The sequence below is a fragment of the Microcebus murinus genome, chromosome 10 (genome assembly GCF_040939455.1).
Source record: "Microcebus murinus isolate Inina chromosome 10, M.murinus_Inina_mat1.0, whole genome shotgun sequence".
Lineage (NCBI taxonomy): Eukaryota > Metazoa > Chordata > Mammalia > Primates > Cheirogaleidae > Microcebus > Microcebus murinus.
This window is the reverse complement of record NC_134113.1, coordinates 71,553,427-71,574,945: the sequence shown is the minus strand read 5'-3', so window position 1 is coordinate 71,574,945 and position 21,519 is coordinate 71,553,427. Positions and strand designations below refer to the sequence as shown.

Below are 21,519 nucleotides of genomic sequence, written 5' to 3'. Positions count from 1 at the left end.
ATTAATTTCTTTCTATTTTTATGGTAGAGACGGGGTCTCGCTCAGGCTGGTTTTGAACTCCTGACCTTGAGCAATCCGCCCGCCTCGGCCTCCCAGAGTGCTAGGATTACAGGCGTGAGCCACCGCGCCCGGCCTATTTTGCTGTTCTTTTTCAAGATTGCTTTGGCTCTTCTGGGTCCCTTGCAATTCGATATGAATTACCATATGAATGTTTCCATTTCTTACAAAAAGGGCATTCAGATTTTGATAAAAATGGCTTTAATTCTGTTGATCATTTGGGAGAATACTGCCATCTTAATAGCATTAATCTTCTAATACATGAATATGCCTTGTTTTTCTATGTATTTGGATATTTAATTTATTTCAATAATTTTTTCAAAGTATAGTTTTGCACTTATTTTATCAAATTTATTCTTATGTATATTATTTCTTTTGATATTATTGCATAGAATTGTTTTCTTGGATCAGATTGTTCCTTGTAAGTGTATAGAAAAAGGATTGATCTTTATATATTGATCTTCTATCCTACAATCTTGTTGAACTCATTTATTAGTTGTAATAGATTCCCAGTGTATTTCTTAGGATTTCCTATGACAAGATGGTGTCATCTGCAAATAGAGATAGTTTTGCTTCTTCCTTTCTGATCTGATATATTTTCTTTCTTTGTCTTGCCTAATTGCCTTAGCTACAACCTCCAGACAATGTCAAAGAGAAGAGGTAAAAGCAGGCACTTCTGACTTGTTCCTCATGTTAGCAGGAAGCATCCAGCTTTTTGCCATTTAGTATGATGTTAGCTGTAGGTTTTTCATAGATTTCCTTCATCAGTTTAGGAAGTCCCCTTTTACTCCTAGTTTAATGAGTGATTTTATAACAAAAGTGTATTGGACTTTGTCAAATGCTTTTTCTGCATCAACGGAGATGGTTATGTGGTGGTTGTATTTTCTTCCATTGATAGGATGTATTACATTCTTTGACTTTTGAATATAAAACTAACCTTTTATTGCTGGGATAAATCTTACTGTAGGGACTGTAATTCTCTTTATATGTTCCTGGATTCAGTTTCCTAGTATTTTATTGAGGATTTTTACATCCATACATATAAGAGATACTGATCTGTAGTTTTTCTTTTTTTGTGATGTCTTTGTCTAGTTCTGATATCAAGATAATAAGAGTTTGTGAAGAGTTGGTATTAATTTCTTTTGAGTGGATTATTAAAATTTGGTATATGTTTACAATAGAATATTACTCAATTCTAAGAAATGACAGTGAGCTAGCACCGCTTATATTATCTTGGATTGAGCTTAGGCCCATTATCCAAAGTGAAATGACACGAAATCAGAATAATGGGCTCCACTTGTACTCGCCATCAAATTGGTACTGACTGATTAACACTATGGTGCTCAAACAGTGGTGGTGTTCACCAGGGATTTGGGGGTTGAGGGGTAGTCCGACATCTGAGGGATGTGGTGAGCACTGTGGAGGGGAAGGGCATAACTCTAACCCTTGCTAGGGAGAGGCAGAGATATAAAATGTAACCAAAATGTTATAAAAAAAAACATTTATTGGGTGTCAGGTGGGAGGGGGGAGGAGAGGATGGGTATTTACATACATAGTGAGTGCGATGAGCACCATCTGGGGAATGGACACACTTGAAGCTCTGACTAGAGGGAGGAGGGGAGGCAAGGGCAATGTATGTAACCTTAATGTTTGTACCCCCATAATATGCTGAAATTAAAAATATATATATTTAGTAGGATTCATCAGTGAAGCTATCTGGCCCTGGGTTCAGATAAACTTTGTGGGTAAGTTTTTTTTTTAATTACAAATTTAATTTCTTTACTCGTTATTCATTTATTCAGATTGTCTATTTCTTTTTATGTCAGTTTCAGCAGTTTATGTCTTTTTATTTAATAGATTATTGCTTCTGTTGCTGCGCTAACATTCATCAGTGAACAAAGGCTAGTATTTTAAACCAGTTGGACTTTAGGTGTTATTTATTTCTTATTTATTTATTTTTATTTATTTTTTTGAGACAGGGTCTCATTCTGTTGCCCAGAATGCTAGAATGCTGTGGCATCAATCAGCCTAGCTCACTGCAACATCAAACTTGTGGTCTCAGCCTCCTGAGTAGCTGAGACTAGGCTAATTTTTTCTATTTTTAGTTGTCTGGCTAATTTTTTCTTTTTTCTTTTAGTAGAGACGGGTGTCTTACTCTTGCTCAGGCTGGTCTCAAACTCCTGAGGATTGCTCAGGCAATCCTCCCACCTCAGCCTCCCAGAGTACTAGGATTATAGGTGGTATTATTTCTGTGTTATATATTTTATTGAATAAATTGCAAATAAAAATCATTAACTTGAAGCCATAATGTTGGAGAATAAACTTAATATGTAGTAAAAGGTGAGCTGAATAGGAGTAGGTCTTCTCATCTGCAGTTCTAACTCTAGAACTAATAAACCAATATGTGTTTATTAGTAAAAATGTTTCCCCAATTTGAGTTTCTCATTTGTATAAAAGAAGGGTTTCATTAAATGATCTCTGAGGTACTCTCTTCCCTAAAATTTCTATTATTTTATGAAACGTGAGTCAATGTGAGATAAATGTGATTTAAAGGGATTACAATGTAAGAGCTACAGGCATGATAAACAATTTGAAAAAAAAATCTAGACAAATACAAACTAATGCCAACTTCTGGTAAAAGTTAAATAATGAGGTTCATATTCTTATGATACATAATAACTGATTTCAAATGTTTTTATGTTTAAAATAAAGTTGCTTCAAAATAAAATGGAAAGTTCACAGTTTTTTTCTTTCTTAAAATGTTTGATATATAAATAATGAATTTATTTATTTAATTTATATATATCATACATGGACTATCATATATTAGTCTTGAATGAACTAGATATATATGCATTAACATGAGTAATTCTCAAAAATAAATTATTGAATAGAAATGAAATAATTTATGTAGGATATAGGTATTATTGAATTAAATTTATACAAAAGAGGACACACAACAGTACTATAAAAACAAGTATTACAATTAGACACACCTCAGAATTATAATTATAAATGGAAAAGAACAGAGTGTAAGAGAATGGACAGGGCCATACAATGGGCTTAAATATATTTAAAATTTCTATTCTTTTTAAAGACATGAAACAAAATGACAATATTTCAACAGTTAATAAATCTGAAACAAAATGACAATATTTCCACATTTAATAAATCTGAATGGAACTGTTATGCATTTTTGTTATATTTCTTATAGAATAGTTTTTGCATATCTGAACTATTTCATAATATAAAAAGAAAAATTATATGAATTGCATATAAAGAGTATATAAATGTAGGAATAAAATATCTAACCCTCATGAAAATAAAAATTTATTCTTCACTTAATTGCTGATAATTTTCATCAGGGGATATTCCTACTTACCGTTTGATGCTGTAAAATCAATAGCCACTGTGAAGTTGATTTGTGTTCTAGAATATAAGTAAAAAGAATCAATAATTAAAAAACCTCATTAAAAACTTTGCTTTCTATTTGCATTATATTTTCAATATTACTGATATTCTTAAATGTTAACTATGAGCAAATATATTACAATTCACATTGGATAGCATCAGATAGGCAGTTTTACAAGGTAACAATTTGGAAAAAAATATATTTATAGTCATACAATGAAAAAACAAAAATTAAAGTCCTGGGAATAAAATACCTATTTTAGAGTACATACTGAGTGGCTCATAATGAAGAAGACAAACTGCAAAAAATTATCTGCCAGTCTCAAATGCCAGAATTTATTATTAATTTGACTGTTTCCAAAATCATTCTGTAGTTATCACAAAATTATTATGCCCTTAAAAGTGTAGCATAGCTCACATCATCTCTAATAATATCATTCCTTAAACTAATTTTTTTGACAATCCTGAAAAGACAAGATTTTCTTCTGTTTCCTTCAGAAAACAGAAGAATGAAGTATTTCAGATAAAGCTATATTCATTGCTCACAGCATTTCTCTCTCTATGTATTTATAGATATAGATAAACATAAATATGTAAAGATTTATGAAATATGTTACAAGATGGTCCTCAACTAGGAATAGGGTTATAAACTCATCATAAGATGAAAATATTGTAAGTTAAAAGTTCATTTGATACACCTAAGCTACCTAACACATAGCTTAGCCTAGCCTTACCTTCAACGTGCTCAGAACATTTACTTTAGCCTACAGCTGGGTAAAAATTATCTGACAACACAGTACCCTGTAGAGTATCGGTTGTTGACCCTTGTGATTGTGTGGCTAACTGGGAGCTGCTGGGAGCTGCCACTGCCCAGCATCAGGAGAGAGTAACATACCACTTTCTGCTAAATGCGTATTGCTTGTACACCATCATAAAGTAAAAAATTCACAAGTGGAAGCATGGTAAGTCAGGGACCATCTGTATATACATTTTAAATTTTCACTAACACTCTAGGAGGCCGAGGTGGGCGGATTGCTCAAAGTCAGGAGTTCGAAACCAGCCTGAGCAAGAGCGAGACCCCGTCTCTTACTATAAATAGAAAGAAATTAATTGGCCAAATGAAAATATATAGAAAAAATTAGCCAGGCATGGTGGTGCGTGCCTGTAGTCCCAGCTACTCAGGAGGCTGAGGGAGGAATGGATTGCTTGAGCCCAGGAGTTTGAGGTTGCTGTGAGCTAGGCTGATGTCATGGCACTCTAGCCCAGGCAACAGAGTGAGACTCTGTTTAAAAAAAAAACATTTTTTATCAGCACATGGTAGTTACCCAAAATTAGTTTACTGGGTTTTTTGTTTGTTTGTTTGTTTGTGTGTGTGTGTTTGTTTTTCTGATGGAAACTAAAGAGGTAGCATTCACATATGAAATTCACTTTTTTTGGGTATACCTATGACTCTATATGTAACTCCATTCTTTCTTACCAAAGAAGACATAAAAACACAAATAAATGACAACTATATGATTACTGCATTAACCTGGAATCACATCTAATGTAAAAAATAATTTTTAATTATAAAGTAAATCATTTGAAAACGTGAGTACTTTGACTATGTTTCAGCAACAAATTACTTTTGACACACTGCAAAATTGATTTAACACTCCCCAGTTTGGAAATGTTGGATAAAAGTCGATGATAATGATGAGATTTACACAAAGCAATCTGGCTCTGAGTACTACAGCATAATAAGGTCCCTTGTGATTCTCTTACTAAAAAGTATGGTAGGATTTTCTTCTTTTTCAAAAAATTCAGCCTGAAAAGACCTAAATATAATTCAGGAATTGAATCAAATTCACAGACTTTTTTCCTAAGGAATGAACAATCTTTTCTGCTTTCATTTAACAACTAGTATAGATTCCCTTTATAGCTATATGATAATTTTTTTCTTAGAGTAGAAATCAGGTTTATAGGTTAAGAATATAGGCTAATTTGAAGCATAACACTAAACAGCATGAACCAAAATGAGTACAAACTTTTAGAAAAAGAATGCAGTGAGACATTTGGGAGAATATTTTCAGATAATACATCCCTTTGTGGGACTGAAAAGAATAGTCACCATCAGCATGTTGCTTTGTCACTCTGTGCCAGGAAGAGAAGGAACATGCTAGTATGATATGTGAGGAAGGGTATGGCTTTTGAGTCTGAAAGAACTGGGTTTGAGTCCCAGCAAACCAGTTGGCGACCTTAGCCGAATTTCAGAACTCTTGGAGGACAGATGCCTGGCATATAGTAATAAAATAACTGAAAGGAAACTACATAAAATATTATATATGTATTATATTTTATACGTACAATATACATATTATATATCAAAATATACGAACATTATATATGTATATATGCACATTATATATGTATATATCACATATATGTATAATGTGTGGTTACATAGCTTATATTAACTCAACTAACTGTAATTTTAGAAAGAAGATACTATTATCCTCCTTTTATAGACAAGAAAACCTATGTTCACCAAACTTAATAACTTTTCACACCAGTTAAATGCTGATGCCAGCATTGGAATCTGAATTCATGCCCAACTTCAAAGACTATATTTATAATGTCTGTATTACTCTGTTTCTCCAATTAAATATTTGCATACTACCTGGCTATAATAGGAACACAATAAAGGATATTATGTTGCAAAGCTAGAAAAGAAACTATACAGATATTCTTCATGATAAAGATGTTGGGTGTAATCTCATGCTTGGGCAAATTTTTCCTTCTATCAAGTATGTTATCAAATTCATAAATCACAAAATGATCTGCATATATGACTTTTATGTTATTTTATTTATCATATTATAAAGATCCATTTAGAAGTTTAGTCTTTGGTTCAATCTTGCTTAGGTTATAGGGGTAGACACCTTGTCTCGATTCAACTCTCTTTTAAAACAGTGTCCGCACAATGCTTTGCACATATTGGAACCTCACTGTACTGACTGGGGGAATAAATGTGTTCATTTTATGATTGTTTCTAACTTGTTCTCCAGGGTAGCACAGGATGTGTAGCATACCACCGACTTCTTAGAAGTATTAGTTTCAGAAAAAAGACTTCGATAGTCATAGATTCAAAGGTCCTCTCAAAGCCAAAGTCTGACTAGCAAAGCTACAAAGATATGGCTATTAACTCAAAAACCATATTGTCCCACAAGAATGAAAAAAGAGAGCAGATACTTAGAAATAAATTAACTTATTAAAACTCTAAACAGCTAAATTAAATTACAAAAGCAAACAGACTATATAAAAAAATAATGAGCTGTAAAAAAGGGGAGAAGGAGAGAGAGAAAGGACAAGTAGGAAGGAAGGAAGGAAGGCAGGGAGGAAGGCAGGAAGGCAGGAAGTCAGGAAGGCAGGAAGGCAGGCGGGAGGGAGGGAGGGAGGGAGGGAGGAAGGAAGGAAGGAAGGAAGGAAGGAAGGAAGGAAGGATACTGTAAACCCAGACACTCCAAGACTAAGTATATAAAAGACTAATGCATTCATTTAGCACTAGATGATAAATAAGACCATTTTGTAATAGTGCAACAGACACACTCAAGAAGTAAAGCAGAATCCTTGATGTATATTGGATGGCTGACTGATTACAAGATTTGATTAATTCTTTGTCTCCTTCTGCATTTCAGAAAGAATCTTTCTCCTTTATTGCTTTGAATCAGCAGCAGTCTTCAGATGAGAAGGAAAATCTTATGGCTCACTACATAACGCATTTCATAGGCATGATGGTCCCTTAGGGTACTATCATACTATTGAGATTTTCCTATTTATAAAGCTACAGTTTAACAATTATTTATTGAGCATCTTCCAATTGCCAAGCAATGTGCTATATAATGGAGAGAAACAGGAGCAAATGAAACACTCTTCTTGAATTCACAGAGCTTATAATTCCAGCTTTCTATTATTAAAAGTAATAACAAAAACAGCATAGCATTTTATCATTGAATTCATAATCAATAGCATAACCTAAAATTTAACTGGACATTTACTGTGGGTAATAGCTAGTTCATTCCCATGATTCCAAAGAGTTTTCATTATAATATATACTTACGAAATCAAGTGTCACCTTCTATATATTTAGAAAATATTATCTACCAAAAATGTTAAAGAAAGTTGCTAGCAATACTGTAACTTTAGGCTATAAAACACATTTCTTAAAGACTTTGATAAATGATTTGTGTCATAAAAGTAAACCAAGCATCTTCATCAATAATCCTGTTACCCTATTTCATTCTCTAATATTACCCAAAGCCTAGAGTTAGAAAAAAAGAAATCAATTGTGTGTCAGAGTAAAAATCTGAATTCATACAAGATGACTCCTGACAGAATATTCATGAAACAATCGTATATAAATCCTCAAAACATTTTGCTTTTGAAGTGTTACCTTAGCTGTCATTTTATGTTTTAGAAGGAGACAAGACAGGGTGGGATTTCATGAAACCAAGATAGCAGTACTACATCTTAGAAGATAAAAAAGTTATGCCTGCCAAATCGCATGAGTTAGCACTAACGACTCATGAGACTTCCCAATGCGTATATCCTAGTACTGCTAAAATATACATTTGGATCATGTCCCTATTTTACTCTGCCACCTTTCCAAAAGCTGTGAATGACAGAGAAATCAGATGTCAAGATGAGAAGAATTTACTAGTGCAGCAAAGATCCACAGAAAACAAGTATAAATGCACATGTCAGAGAAAACTACTCACATATACACCCACAGCAATATCATCTTAGATATCTTTTCTACAGCTATTATTATGAATTAATTATCAATAACTAAGAATTGTGATGGGGGTGTGCAGAAGGATTATTCTCCTTCCTTCCCAATTTTAAATCCTGTTCAGTTGTACAAACTGAACATTGAATGCTAACTATGGACTTCTCCCACTCCTCTTTGAATTAATCTTGACAAACACAAGTTCAGATGCACTAGCAGCTGGAATCTAGAACACATAAATGCAGATGGGATTCACTTAATTACAATATTCCTCTTATTCTTGCCATGCTGGTACCCAGCACTATGCTTTCTGCCTGGATTTACTGACATGCATCCTAGTTTATACTTTGGCTCTGGAACCTCCCCTAAGCCCCTGGTTCACCTGCCTTAGGCACTATCATCCAGCCTGGTCCTTCTTGATTCTATATCACCATGGGATAAATTGTGAACTCTTCCTGTCTTATCTTTTCCCTCTTTTTTAAAAGTAACTTAACTGCCTGAATGACAATACAGACAGCTCCCTGATTTCAAACATTGCCACATCTTCAAAATTCCTGCTTCCCATGCCCATAGACTACTCACTGGATTAACTGTCCTGGCAAAGTGAAATAAACTACATTGAGGGCAGATTTCGAGATGTATAAGTGCAAATCCAGACGTAAATACTTTCTTCTACCAATAATGTCATCTTCAGAAAGCTAGTTAACCATCTGTGCTCATCTGTAATAATAAAACCTTCCTTGGATTGTTGCTGTGAGGACAAGTCCTTGTTCTTTAGAAGGTACTCATTAAGCAGTTGATTCATTATTATCACTATTATTGGTGGTAGTTTTTCAGGAACTGAGTTGAGCTTACTCCTTTGAATACTGGACTGTACAAAGCTTATTAAATTTCTGATTCTATCATAGTTTTTTCAGGTAATTGCTTAGAATCTGACCCTCCCATGTCAGATTTCCTTTCCTTCAAACCCACTATTAAGATCCCAACCTGCCCAATCCAAAACCACACCAAGAATGACCTAACCTTGTTAGGTGTTTTCTGGATATTTCCTCTAAGAAAATTCCATGACATGAAGAAATTACAAGATTTAACTTCTGCCTTTTTCTCCTTTCTATCCTTTCAAGCACTCCGAATTTCCGAGGGATCAGTGAAATGTCAAAAATTAGTATAAAAAGAAACTGTAGACAAGTAATATGATTCCTCAACTGTTCATGTTAATACTCTTGGTCCTTTCTGAATCCAGTTTTCATAAATTAGCAAAACTTTCTGCTTTCTCCACACTTTATAGATCAATTTCTGTATGTTTTAACACAACAAAAGTGCTCCAAAGTACAATGTTCACAAGGAACTAGCTCATCTTCCTACAGTTCAAGAATTCCTTGTCAAAAAAAGGTGTACAAGATCGCCAACTGTTTTTCTAACCAATAGTTGGAAAACAGCTTGTCAGTAACCTAAGCAAAATAAGCAAACAAACAAACAAAAAAATCAACCCCAAACCAAAAGCAAGCACTGCCCATCAAAGTCCCATTTAAAATGAAATAGATACTGGAGAGGCAATGATGCCTCGTAGAAAGCCAGTGAACTTTTGAATCATGTAGACTGGAGTTTGAATCTCAGAATCATAACTAGGTAACTGGTTGTGACTCCTTGCAAAACTAGCAACTCTCTGGGCCCCGATTTTCTCATATGCTATATAGGTAATCACTACTTTGAAGGAGTCTTCTGAATATTAGAAATAAAACTCTAAAGTACCTGCACACAACAAATACTCCACATGCTAGAGGGCAAATACCTTGAGCAACCCATCATCTCCTGGTTCATACTAATCCTTTCCTCTATCAGGTCAGAAGAGATAATTCTCTCTTTATATTAATATCAATTTATTTTTTATTAATAATTCCTTCTCGTAGTGTTGGTCAGTGGTGTATCCAGGCTTGGGTAATAATGCTGCAATCAGTACAAGCAGTAGGGGGTTCGTTGTGTAGACCTTAGAAACAATAATGCAGTCTATGAATATGCAGCCTACATTTTAATATCACTACACACTAGCAATTCTAAGCAATGGAAAAGATGAATTCTGTCACACTGTACTCCCATTTGCCCTTGGTAAGCCATTGTTGTTTATTTCTGTCTCTCCTCCTCCTAGCCCCTAACCTTTTAATGGCCCACCAGAGTGAAACTATTTTAGAGACAGCAAAGTGTGTTGTCCACAATAGAATAATTTAACAAAAATAGATGACAAAGGTTTTGTTTCTACAAAAGTTCTTATATTTCAAAGAAAAGTTCTATGGTTAAAGAGGAAATTATTAACCCACCATTAGTAGGAAATTAGTAGAAATTAGTTTTTCTAGTGTCAGTAACAGTTTTTCAAAAATCCATTGCTGTTGCATCACTCAGTTCTTTTAGTCTTCATTTGCTAAGCTAACGGTGCAGACTTTAACCATGCAACATAGCTAAGAAACTGCCCAATATGAAATAGTTTTTCAATATTTTGCCTAAATTACCATTACTTCTGATGATGAAGAGTTTCCTTTGACTTTGAAATGGATAGCACTGAAAAAAATATCTTCAGAATAACATAAACTGGCTATGAAATCACAATCTTAATGTATATAACTAGACATCTCTTCCCAAGCTTGCCTTTTAAATGTACAAAAATGAGAATCAAGCATTAACCACAACAATGTTTATGAGATTCTTCTTAATATTTGTAAAAGTTTCTTTTCTAAATCTTTGTCTAGATGATTTAAGTTTAGATATGATAATGTTCCATGTGAATATATTTATAGAAGGCAGAATGGCTTTACTTTTATTAGATTTATCCATGTTTAGTGCTGCAGGGTTTAGCTCTTCACTGATTTGATGAATGCAAAGCACTTGGGTGCCACAACAAGAAGTATTCTAAAAAAAAATCCTAGATATGTATACCGTTTTCAAGTAAGAAATTGGATTAGGAAAAAAACTTTATTGCATTGCATGGTCTGGCAAGATCTGTTCCCTGAGGCAACATATCCAATGCAATGCCACAAATTTTACAAAACTTTCAAGTATTTTTAAGGAAAAAAAATCCTTTTGGGATTGATGATAAAGGGACTTACTGATACTAAACCAGCCTTTAAAATAAGCAGCATCATAAGCTCACGTTAGCCTTTAAGATTAGCTTAAGGTGGGCAGGTAACTCTTTTTTTAAAAAAAAAAATTCAGACAAGTTTTAGATTTAGGGTTGAATTTGAGTAGAATGAACAAGATCATCTGGAATGAAAGGAGTATCCTGGAGTCATCCTCAAGCAGAGTTGAACTACAAGAAAGTGACATTCACTGATTTTTATAAATTTGAATATATCTTTTTCTCTCCATGCCTCTGATAACTGGGGCAATTACCATCAACAATATTATGATGACCAAATGAGATAAGACATATTAGAACTTTGAACACATTGAGATTTTTCAGAAAAATAATAGCTAGTATTTACTGACAGTTAACTGCATGTCATTTAATCTTCATAACTACTCTATGAGTTAGACATTATTATTTTTATTCCTACTTCACAGAAGCAGAGGCAGATCCAGCATTTGAAGTGTGCAATTAATGCCAGAACCCAAATTCTTGGTCACTATTGACAGTATGCATTACCTCAATTATCAGCAACCACTTCTTTGCAACTGCTCTGACTTTTCACCAAATATTTATTCCTTATTGAGACTCTTTCCCAGAAATTGTCCACTCACTGTGTCCAATTACCTTCTCTAATGCTCCCTTTCTGTTAAGCTATGGAGAAAACACAAGCAGTTCATGCTTTTAATCTTGATTTCACCTTTCCTCCAAGTAACTGCCAACCAAGATATAGTGTTCAGTTGAGATAATTTCAATAGCGGGCAACAAAAATGCATTTTTTTTTATCATCCCAGAAAGCCTGGTCCACCTGTTTTATTTAGTGATTGTGGTATGAGGTATGGAGAGAGGAAGGTCACAAGACGAAGTCTGAGAGAGACAGATACAGGGGTTTGTAATCCAGTTCACCCTGTATTTAAAGCTCTATTTGTTCATAATGTTTTAATTGTGCTAAGAGATTTGGGAGGAAAAAGGATGGAAAGTCGTGCTTAAAATGGCTGTCTAAATAATCCATATTTATTCAATGGCTATTTTGTGTTCAGCCCTATAAAAATATTTTAAAAGTGTGTCTCTTTCCAAAAACAAATCATACAAAGGAACAACTAAAATGACACCAGGGAAGCTAGCAAAAACTAGGTATAACTGATAGGGTCTTGTCCAGCTCATCTGGACTGGCTGGATGACAGCTTGGGCTTTCTTCAGAAGAAGAAAATGACAGTCTGTAGACCTCTAAGTTTCTACTACACTCAATTTTCTGATAAAAGCATAGACCAGAGTTTCCTGTTGACATGAAATTCTACTAGCTCAGCAGGGACTCAGTGTGCAACAGAATTTGTGATCTGTTTTCTCCCTTCACCTGCCAGTCAAAGAGATGTGGAAAACTTTATAGATATTTGTTCCTTACTCATGTTGGTGGTAGAATGGAGTTTCATAAAACTGGAGAGACATAGAGGACTGAAGGGCAGACAAAATGAAATTTATAATTCTGCTCTCAGATACAGTACAAGCTCCTGGGAATATGGAAATATGTATAAATTCAATTCAAAAATAATAATAATTAAAATAATGATGATACTACCTAAGGAAGTATCTTAGATTTCAGAACCGTATGTCATTTGCAATGAATCTGACATTGTCCTTATTCGTGATAAGGAATTTCAATTCATGATAATTGAAATAGTCAATGCCATAGGTTAGATATTATTAATTAAAATTTTTTTGTAGACAACTATGGCAGACATTTAATATCTGAAATTATTTTTAATAAGTAACAAAATAACTAAAGGGATAAATGTACAGAGTATGACTAAAAATAATGGTCCCAAGGTTAATAATCCACAAGTGAAAGTTTTTATTACTCTGTAATAAAGCTCTTTTATAGATATTATTCTTCTATAATATTTAGAAAATACAATTTTTCACTACCTCAAGTCATAGAATGTATCTCATTTTCCAGGAAAAACATGGTACTGCTTATCCAAAAAAAAAAAAAAAAAAGTTTAAAAATTAGATTTTTATTTCAGAGAATATTTGCATAAAAATTGGATCTTGGCTGATTTAGAATGCATCTGTCTCATCTGCTCACTGGGTACCTGAATCCATAAACCTGTTTACTGCAGCTAAACCCAGTATTTTAGGGATTGACACAATGAATGAAAAGTAAAGAGCTAACAACATGGTTCCACAAACAATCAAGGTTGTATTTTCATGTAAATATCTACACCAATAATGACTAAAATAATGGAAGTCTAGAATATCTTATACTAAGAATTAGGCCTAAAAAGAAGTTTCTTTGAAGGTGAAGATATTAAATGGCTATGAAAAAAATTTTGCTTAGTATTTAAATGTGTTCATTCTTAACTCTGTGTAATTTCATGAGAATTACACGGATTCACGAGAAAACAAACAACATTTTTATAATTTTCTATTCAATTTTTTTGTGAGACTAAACAAGAAGAGAGATAACATTTCAAAGTGCAATTCAAGAATTTCTTTCTATGAGTTTAATAGAAATTTTTGACTATTAGCAATTTGCTATGTAGTCCACACTAGTTCCCTGTTTCGCTCCCTTTGTCTAACCCTATGGGCTCAAGCATCCAGTTGAAGAGAAATGGTTTATAAAATTGATATAGAGGACAAAATGAATTCAGAAAAACCTCAACTAACTTTATTTATATGAACCAGAACTGGCTAGAGTGCCAATTTAATTGTGGTTATCTGTATAATAAGGTTTCACCCTTTTTCAAGACCTCAAGCTTTACTTGCCAATTAAAATTCAGCATGAGCATAACCTAACAATGGAAAGGTTGTGGTGAGTATGTCCCTGAATTGATGCCACTCAGAGACAGCAACAAAACAATCCACAAATGCCAATAATCAATGTTGATGTCTTGGTATTTCCAGTTAAAAGTGAGGAGTCACTGTAATTCACATAAAAACAGACACCAGTAATTTTTTTTCAATTGCCTTTGAAACATTGTACTTATTTTAATTATGGTGGAGCCTCTCTTCAAAAAAGTTAACCTTGATTAATTCCACAAATCTTAAAATGTACTAATAAATATGACCTCCAACATCTTGGGTTGTTCTCCATACTACTTTGGGTTGCTTTGTTGATTGCAGCCCAGAGTGTTCGTTTATTTTATGGTTCTTCTTCAATGACATCAGAGGGCAAAAGACAAGGCCAGATGGGCTAAGTTAAGAACAGTCTTTCTGGATGCATGCTGAAGAGGAGTGTATCACAGATCAAGATGTGAATACTCAGGAAGTTGAGCTGAAATATTGACCACTGTAAGGAATGTAGCTGCAAGCTACCTTTCTGTGTTCTTTCTTCAGTTGAAAATAATGTTTTATAATGGGACCAGGGGAAGAGGGACAGAGGAGAAAGTGTTCTGAAAGGCGTTTTTCCAAACACACAGTTGGTTTAACATGAGCTTTTACAAAGAACATAAAAATAGCTAATAAACAGAGGTTTCATAGATTAAAAACTGACAATGACCTATAACTATCTATTAAATTAGCAAAAATGAAAAAGGAGGGACACTAATATTCATACACAGATTTTAAGAGTATATAAATTATTATAGCCTTTTAGCAATACAGTTTAGAAATATTTAATAAATTGTGTAATATGCATATCTTTAACCCAACATTATTTTTAGGAAGTCTACAGACATATTTTCAAGTCTATATGCAAATGGACTAATGAAGTGCACAGAAAGCTGGACATCATGCTTTTACATCACAGCTTTGTTTACTATAAAAAAATGGATGTAACTAAAGCATGTATTACCAGGAAATTTAAATTAAATTATATGCATATATATAATGGAAAACTTAAAAGGCGGTAATGACACAGCAATATATATACACAATATATTTAATGAACAAAACATACAATGCAGAATACTATACACAGGGTGATCCTACTGCTTTAAAAAATAATGACATGTTAGGAAATTAACAGGGAAGAATATATGCCAAATATCTAATAGTGATTATTAGATCACCTAGAGTGTGCGGTAATAGAGGAGATTCCAACTTCATACTAAATGATTTCCAGCTTACATAACTTTTCTTTTTACCATCTTGCATTTTATCTTTATAATGTGAAACACAAAATATAGATATTTTAAAATTTGGGAGACATAATACTTGTTTTCCCAATACCTGAAAATAAACACTAATAAAATAATAAAATAAAATAGAAACATTCCGTGGTTTAGAAAGAAATTATTATGAAGCATACTAATTGTCATTGAGGTGTTTAAAAGTTTTCAGAATATTTTTTTCATTGTAAGAGACCAGATATTCTAAATGATGTCATTCACAAGACAGTCAATAGCCACTGGTGAAGTTATACATAATAAATTGCCAACTATCATAATTGTAATTTTGAAAAGAATGCAACTCTATGTTTTATATTGCTATTATTCAGAAATGTTTATGTAATTAAGTGTCTGCTTTTAATAGGCTTTTCAATCACTGCAGTGCATTTACGTACTTGAAGGTTGAGGTCTCTTAATAACAAGGGCAGAAAATCCCAAAGGCTTACAATGTCTAGAACAGGTAAAAAAAAATAATAATAATATCTGTAGGAAATCTATCAAGAAAAGTGAAAATAATTTGCTGAGATATTTAGATTTTTGTAGCTACTTATTTCTACAGTAATTTTAATATTGTTGTTCTCCATTTCAATCTGATATGATTTGTTATTTTCATAATTAGGAAGTTTACATGAGTGGTATCTCAATTGTTGCTGTATATTGTAATTGCAAGGTAAAGGCAAATAAACTAGGTGGACATTTTATACTGTGAGAATTAATGCTTGTTTTCAATTTCTAGGGGTGCTTGGTCAGGTTAAAAACAGAAACAACTAGGTTAAAGAAAGGAACAAAATTCTGAGGAACGTGGTGAGCATTGTGGAGAGAAAGGGCATACCTCTAACCCTTGCTAGGGAGAGGCAAAGATATAAAATGTAACCAAAATGTTAAAAAAAAAAAACAAACATTTATCAGGTGTCGGGCAAGTGGGAGGGGGGTAGAGGGGTTGGGTATATATATACACACATAGTAAGTGCTTGTAATATGCACACCGTCTGGGGGATGGACACACTTGAAGCTCGACTCGAGGGGGGAGGGAGAGCAAGAGCAATGTATGTAACCTTAACGTTTGTACCCCCATATATATGCTGAAATAAAAAATAAAATTAAAAAAAGAAACAAAATTGAAAAGACTTTCCTAATTACAAGGATATAAAAATTTCCAACGCAGGATCTATCTGGACTTTGAAAAATTTCAAGAATGGTTACAACCATCATTTTTTTTTTTTTCTGAAATGTGTTCTTGCCTGGAAGCCGTGAGGGCAACTAAATGACTATACACCACTCATTTCTGCATTATGATTTACTGACAATGAGAACCCATTCAAAGAAATGTTTAAGCAATGAAACAAATTCAAAGAGTGACTTACCCTCCTTTAATGTAGTCAAGGAATGAAACTTCTGTTTCTACCAAAAAAGACAGTAAAGTTACCTGAAGGGAAAAAAAAAAAGAGAATTACCTGCTAGTACTGGTTATAACCCCAAATGGACTCCTAGCTATTACAGAGGAAATCATATTTCCTAGCATTCTGAAATTCTCTAAAGACATTATGCTTTATTAAAATCTGCTAGGACTGATTGTTCTTACATTTCAAATTATCTGAAGAAAAGGGACCAAAAAAAAAAATTAACTCCTTTCTATGATCAGTTTACTTCCTTTGAAGAATAGCATGAAAATTATGTTCAAGGACACTGTGTTACTTCCCATTTTAGATAAAAGGAAAGATGAAAGGGAGTGGGAAAATGGTTAAAACTAAAAAACCAAAATCAGTGAGCTAAGCCGTAGAAGAAGAGATGTGTGTTTTTGTCTTGGTGCTGTAATGAGGACATCTAATATTTTAAGCGTCTTGCTTTATAGAAATCTTTAAAAAAAACTTGAAGAAAACTTAGATTTTGCTTTCCCTAAGAACAGCTAATCTTAGGAAAACTCTTTTCAGCATATTTTTTCTCAAAAGAGAATGACATCGATTTTTTTTTATAATTTTAGACACTTACATCTTTGTATCCTCCTGTACTGATTTGGTCCATCATTTCCACAGAGTTGTCAATTTTAATGCACTATAAACGAGCACTTTCTCATCCCACAAAATGAATCTTTATAGTTAAGTGTAGCGTATAAAGAGTTTAGTATTTCTTAAATTTTTCATGTCTGCCCAATTCTCTGCACTCTGATTCCACTGAATGAAGAAATCTTAACAAAACTTCAGCTTCCCCCGGAAGCCTTACAAGCCCAAGGATAACCTGCAGGAAGCCAAGCCACTTCTTCCTATAAGGTATTCTCCATTACAATCACTCCACTAGGAAGTTAATTTTTCTATTATATACCTTCATACTAAAATCTTAAGTGAAACATCTCTCCGTTTTCAGTTGCTTGAAATCTGATATATTTTATACATATAAAAATATACTGTTATTCATTAATTTAAATCTTTAATGAATAATGAGAAATTTCACTTACTGTTCCAGAATTAGTATATTTTTTCTTTTTTCCTTTCTTTTTGGGATTCACCACCTTAAAAAGCAGATAAAACAATTAAAATGTATTAAGGGTTTTTTTTATACCAATTTTTTTTAATTGTGTAGTTCAGCATGCTGCCTTCATTTCTTATGCATGTATTCATTTAGAAATGCCTTCAGTTGACACTGGGACAGTCATTTGGCTGAAAGTTCTCTGCAAAAGTTAATAATAACCATCTTTTTAAAAAATCTTTTGAAAGTAATATTCTTCTCAACTTTATGCATTAATTAATTTTAACCATCTGCATCATCTTGACATGACAGAGACCTTTAATATCCAAGGTTCTAAATAATAATAATTGCTTTATAGAAAAATTAGAGGTTGCTAAAGAAAAGTATATTCAAGTGATATTTTATTAGATTAAATAAACTAATACCATAAATCACCTAATGTGTGAATATTTAAGAGATCTATTGACCTAGCTATTGCTTTATAATTGTAATAATTTCCACCAGATACTCATGCTACTTAATAATTGGCAAAGGTCTGGTTTGCGGACATAAGACTAATTTTTGACTATTTGTTCCATGAGGAAATATAACTGCACTTCTGTATTGCACGAGACACTAGGGGATATAGGGAATATTAAGATGAATAAGACCTGTTAATCTAAGAGGATAAATATATACATAAGTGCCTTAAGAGAGAATCCTTCAGATCATCTCAATTCAAAATATGGAGAAAACATTTTATAGGGAAAAAAAGATAGAAGAATTTATGGATAGATATTATCTGAACTAGAATTTAATAATTTAAACTAGAGCTCCAATAAAAAGAAATAAACAAATACAAGATTCTAGAAAGAGGAAAAAGGAACTGACCCAGGTGGACTGGAGCAGAGAACGCATACAAAGAGATTAAAACTGAATCTGAGAAAGTGAGCTGAGCTGCTAAGGAGATCCTTAATAGTAGGCTAGGAGATTTGGGTGTTAGTCAACTGATGTTTAAATGGGAGAATAAAATCAGTCTATAGGATAGAGTTGTAAGGAAAGAAATGGGAGGCAACAGGTAGGGTCCTATTGTAAATCATCCATGTGAGGAGTAATAAAGCATTCAATAGGGCAGTACCATTGAAAATGGCTCACAAAAGAAGTTCAGAAAATAGAGCAAACTGAATTTGGCAGGTTTAAGAAAAAAACAAAGGTGAAACTGACTCATCTGTTCATTCATTCCACATATTGATTTTATTATTTATTTCAAAAAATCCTGACTGCACACATTCTACAGGAAAACGCACAGCACTCAGGATGTCAGGCATCATCAGCAAGGTGGCATATTTTTCCCACTAAGTAAATGATTCAGTGATTATGCCATTAAATATGGAGAAGGTGGTTTGGGGGAGAAAGGTAAGGTTTGATCTTGAGATTTGAGGAATTACTCAGTTCCTCAAGATTACTGGAGAAACACTATACTGATAGGAAATCAGATAATAAAATGAATTCAATCAAAAGTTAAATAGTAAGTTCAGTAATATATTTTTCCTGATAAATTGTATTTCAGCATTTTTTTATCCAAAAATCATCTAGCATTACATCTATTGTTTAGAAGAGAAGGTTTTCCCTGAATTTTAGGAGTGAATTTGGAGTCGAATTTCATGATCATTTTCCAGTTCATATTAATTTATTTTTGCTTTCAGCACATAAAAACTTTATTGTTACACAGGAATTATATCAGATTATTTGATTTTAAATTAATTTACATAAAAATTTGTCATTTCATTGCATAGGATCATTTTAATCATGAATAATGTATCTGAGAGAATAATAATAAAATTATATAATATATAAGTGCAATAGCATTTATCACTAATAAAGCTAAATAAAAGACTAGGGAAGCACTTTAAGAATGATAGAGTATGGATTTCTAAAATTTAGTTCTCTATAAATGTAATGAGAACACTAGCAAAAATTGTCAAATTGAATTTTTTTCATCAATTTAGAAATTAATCAAAAGCTTAAAACAATCTTGATGATCATTCATTCTAGAAAATGGGTGACTCTCACTGTGGCATTTTAATTTGCTTTATTCTGGTCCCACTTTTCCCATATTTGTAGCAGCAATGAAAGCAGCAGCCTTGTAACCACAGTAGTGGTGAAAACCAGCAATCTAAAAGCCACTGCAGGGAACAGAATGGCTATGGAATTCATCAAAAAAGTGTGTGAGGTGATTAATACTCTAATTACCCTGATTTGATCACTATATAATATATTAATATATATGTATGGAAATATCACACTGTACTCCATTAATATATACAATTAATATGAATAATTAATATTAATGGGTATCAATTAAAAACAAAGTGTAACTTTAAACAAATGTCAGAGAGAGAATTTTCACTAGAGAATTTTCACTAATTGACTTGTTTGGAAGCTCCCTTGAAAAGCCCTATTGATGGGTCTTGGGCTTGTCATTATTTCATTGACTCAAAGCTTGCTCAGTGGGAAAAGCCCTATTTCCAGGGCATTTGTTGAAAACAATCAGTGGCAATTGTTTAACGCCATATGTGCTGGAGGTGATAATATAATTTTGGGCAAGTAATAGGCTAACCCCAAAACAAAAAGGAATGTGGGGAATGAGATATCTAATAGGGGGCTTTTAAAAGATCTGGCATATTGCTGGGAATCTGGAGGATCATGCACTTATGATGGGCTGTACACATGTCCAGGAAAGACTTAAGGAAGCCTTAATCTTCCATCTCTGGCTAGTCTCAAGTCTCTGCTCCAATAGCAAGTGAAAGCTAAGGCAAAGTTTTATACTGTTTATATAAGGAGTGCCCCAAAGTACACAAATCTGTGTCAAATCATCTGCTGATCATTAAACTAACCAAGCAAAGACTTTAGTGACTCACACAACAAACAACACAGATTTTATAGAATTAGCCCAAGAAAATCACTAAATAAATAGCAGCAAATGCAAACCCTGGAGAAGGTGGGGAATCTGCTTTCCAGTGCTTCTACATTATATTATTTAAAATTTCCAGCATTTGACAATAAAAAAACACAAGGCATGCAAAGAAACAGGAAAGTGTGCCCCAAAAGTAGTCAATAGAAATTGTCCCTGGGGACTGACAGATAAAGGATTTATTAGGTAAAGTCTTTAAATCAGCTATTATAGATATGTTAAAAAAAGGAATACACGTATAAAGAATTAAAGTTTGAAACAATGTTTTACCAAATAGAAAATATCAACAAATAGATAAAAATGATAAAAAAAAATAGAAATAGAAATTCTCAAAGTGGAAAGTACAACTGAAATGAAAAATTCAATAGAGGGTGCAACAGAATATTTAATCTGGCAGAAGAAATAATCAGTAATCTTGAAGATATCTTAGCTGAGATTTTCCCGTTTGGGGAACAAAAATGAAAAAAAATAAAAGAAATGAACGGAGTCTAAGAGAGCTATGGGACACCATCAAGCATAACAACATAGTATCAACAAGGGGAGGGAGTCATAAAGAATTATTTGAAGAAATAATGGCTGAAAATTTCCTTGGTTGTCCTTGCAAAACTTAATCCCTTACACGAGTATAGAAAATGAAGTTTCTAAT

General features: G+C 33.1%; 1 protein-coding gene across 1 annotated transcript in view; it reads right to left on the bottom strand.

Moving 5' to 3' along the window:
* Window positions 1-21,519, bottom strand: part of CPNE8 (copine 8) — a 191,248-nt gene that overhangs the window by 39,102 nt on the left and 130,627 nt on the right. The window contains exons 12-14 of the mRNA XM_076007487.1: window positions 17,910-17,963; window positions 16,822-16,883; window positions 3,440-3,486 (exon numbers count right to left, since the gene is read on the bottom strand). Coding sequence (XP_075863602.1) covers window positions 3,440-3,486; window positions 16,822-16,883; window positions 17,910-17,963 — 163 coding nt within the window. The remainder of the gene's footprint in view (window positions 1-3,439; window positions 3,487-16,821; window positions 16,884-17,909; window positions 17,964-21,519) is intronic.